The sequence below is a fragment of the Nannobrachium achirus genome (genome assembly GCF_963921795.1).
Source record: "Nannobrachium achirus genome assembly, chromosome: 18".
In the NCBI taxonomy this organism is placed as follows: domain Eukaryota; kingdom Metazoa; phylum Chordata; class Actinopteri; order Myctophiformes; family Myctophidae; genus Nannobrachium; species Nannobrachium achirus.
Window position 1 is genome coordinate 1,964,553 of NC_137825.1, and position 2,500 is coordinate 1,967,052.

General features: G+C 46.0%; 1 protein-coding gene across 1 annotated transcript in view; it reads left to right on the forward strand.

The window, feature by feature from the left end:
• tanc2b (tetratricopeptide repeat, ankyrin repeat and coiled-coil containing 2b) overlaps positions 1-2,500 on the forward strand; it is a gene marked incomplete at both ends in the record, with an annotated part of 99,602 nt that overhangs the window by 14,836 nt on the left and 82,266 nt on the right. The window contains 2 exon segments of the mRNA XM_080746875.1: positions 1,234-1,289; positions 1,291-1,366. Of these exon segments, the coding sequence (XP_080603001.1) occupies positions 1,234-1,289; positions 1,291-1,366 (132 nt within the window).

A 2,500-nucleotide genomic window follows, 5' to 3' on the forward strand; every position in this document is an offset into this window, starting at 1 on the left:
AACATTGAAGGCCTGCCATGTGGATCTTTTAGTTTTTGTTCAGGGAAATGTTTTGTTACGTCTAACTTTGTGTACATACTGTACATACTGTACATACTGCTGCTATGTGGACCTGGTCATGTCCCTAGCTTCCACCGTGGTCTGAAGACTCTTCAGACTCCGCCTAAACCAGGGGTGCCCACACTTTTTTGACGTGAGATCTACTTTTAAAATGACTATCTCAACATGATCTACCATCCAACATGTTTAAAATGACTATCTCAACATGATCTACCCATCCAACATGTTTTAGCTGAGGGCCTGAGGGGGCTTTGGAATAGCAGCACTGGTGTTACATTTTAGACAAACACACTTACTGTAAGGGGGAAATAAAATGGGAAATACTGTGGGAAATGTCTTCATCCCATTCTGTATGGAAGTGGTAGGTTTTGGGGTTCTTTGTAATGCTACTGACTCTTGAACAAAGCATTGCATTGGACGTTTGCCTACTTTAGAAGCCATGAAGGGAGCTGACAGGCCCTTCTTTATGTCATATTGACATATTTTTATATTTTAATGATATATTTTTAGAGGCATGTCATGTGGTCTACCTGCACACCCTGGTGATCTACTGGTAGATCACGATCTACCTTTTGGCACCCCTGGCCTAAACCATAGCACTTACTGTAGCACTTGCCCACCCTCAGTGACCATACATGAAAGATAGATAGCATTAGTTTTTTACTGATTAGGACAAGGAGCTTGGTCTGCCTACGTTATTCTTTCTAGATTGATATTTCTATGCAATTGATGTATTGATATATTATCGTGCTTATTGTATTGATGTATTTACCTTGCTTATTGTAAGTCACTCTGGATAAGAGCGTCTGCTAAATGCCTAAACTGTAAAGTGTGATGTGTTACCACTTCACTACCTCATGTCTAACTCATGTACATACTGTATCCAGATAGGGAAATATGCTGCAAGATAAAGTGACAATGGTTTCTCTGTGTCATCTCTCTCTCTCTCTCTCTCTCTCTCTCTCTCTCTCTCTCTCTCTCTCTCTCTCTCTGTGTCTCTCTCTCTCTCTGTCTCTCTCTCTCTCTCTGTGTCTCTCTCTCTCTCTCTCTGTGTCTCTCTCTCTCTCTCTCTCTCTCTCTATGTCTCTCTCTCTCTCTCTCTCTGTCTCTCTCTCTCTCTCTCTCTCTCTCTCTCTCTCTCTCTCTCTCTCTCTGTGTCTCTATGTCTCTCAGCCACCAGTTCAGCTCATCTAGAGGACCTGGCCTACCTGGATGAGCAGAGACACGCCCCCCCTAAGGACCTCCCTCCGGATGCCCCGCCAGAGCACCACGTGTGGCCCGGGACGCTCCCCGCACGACCTGAGAGGTACACGCACACACACACACACACACACACACACACACACACACACACACACACACACACACACACACACACAGAGAGACTGCGACTCGACAGTCTGTATGATTCATTGATTGATTGATTTTTATTGTCATGTTCCATGTGCGTGTGTCGCTATGAAACACCAGTAAGACTCCCTAATCGGGAGATAAGCGACCGTCAGGTCACATACACAAACTTTAGAGGAGGAGGGAATATGGGAAATGGGACAGATCCATGTGATGACATGACTTTAGAGATACTGTGTACCACTTTGCATGATTTTAGAGCAAAATCTGTAGGAGCAGTGTCCAAAAATGTGTTTAGCAAAATCGTCCTGATGGTGGCGCTAGATGGGACAGATGCATGTTGCTGACAGGACTGTAGAGATACTGTGTACCGCTTTGCATGATTTTAGGGCAAAATCTCTAGGAGCAGTGTCCAAAAAAGTTTTTTTGCAAGAATCGGCCTCATGGTGTCGCTAGAAGAGGGCCATGTGAGAAATGGGTGTGCAAATTTTGGCATGGATCGGGGCAACTGTGGCGGAGATATGAGCAGGGCAAAAGAGTGACATGTGACTGACAGACTGACTGACAGCTGGTGGAGGTTTTGATAGTAACTGCGACCTAACGGTCGCAATCAGGAGCAGACATGTATTACTATGTTTGATTACTAGTCAGTATCGCCGCTCCTATTCTGCCCGTTTCTTTGGTTAGCAAGTAGCAACAGGTTACCCAGCCACATAACAACACCTATAAGGGTCGCTTAACAACGACGTCATCTGCTGTGATTGATCAGGGGGTGAACCAATCGCAGAGGACTGCCTCTTTGGCAAGCCCATCCCAGAAACTGCTGCGGTAGGAAAACGTTGAGATAACAGCCATTTTGGTTTTAGAACTGACTGAAAATAACTTTGTACTTGTACTTGATACTAAATATTTTTTCAAGTGTCCAAATGAATTCCAAATATCATCAAATGATCTCGCGGCACCCCTGTGGACTGCCGTCACGGCACCCCAGGGTGCCCCGTCACCCCAGGGTGCCCCGTCACCCCTGGACTGCCGTCACGGCACCCCAGGGTGCCCCCGTCACCCCAGGGTGCCCCGTCACCCACTTTGA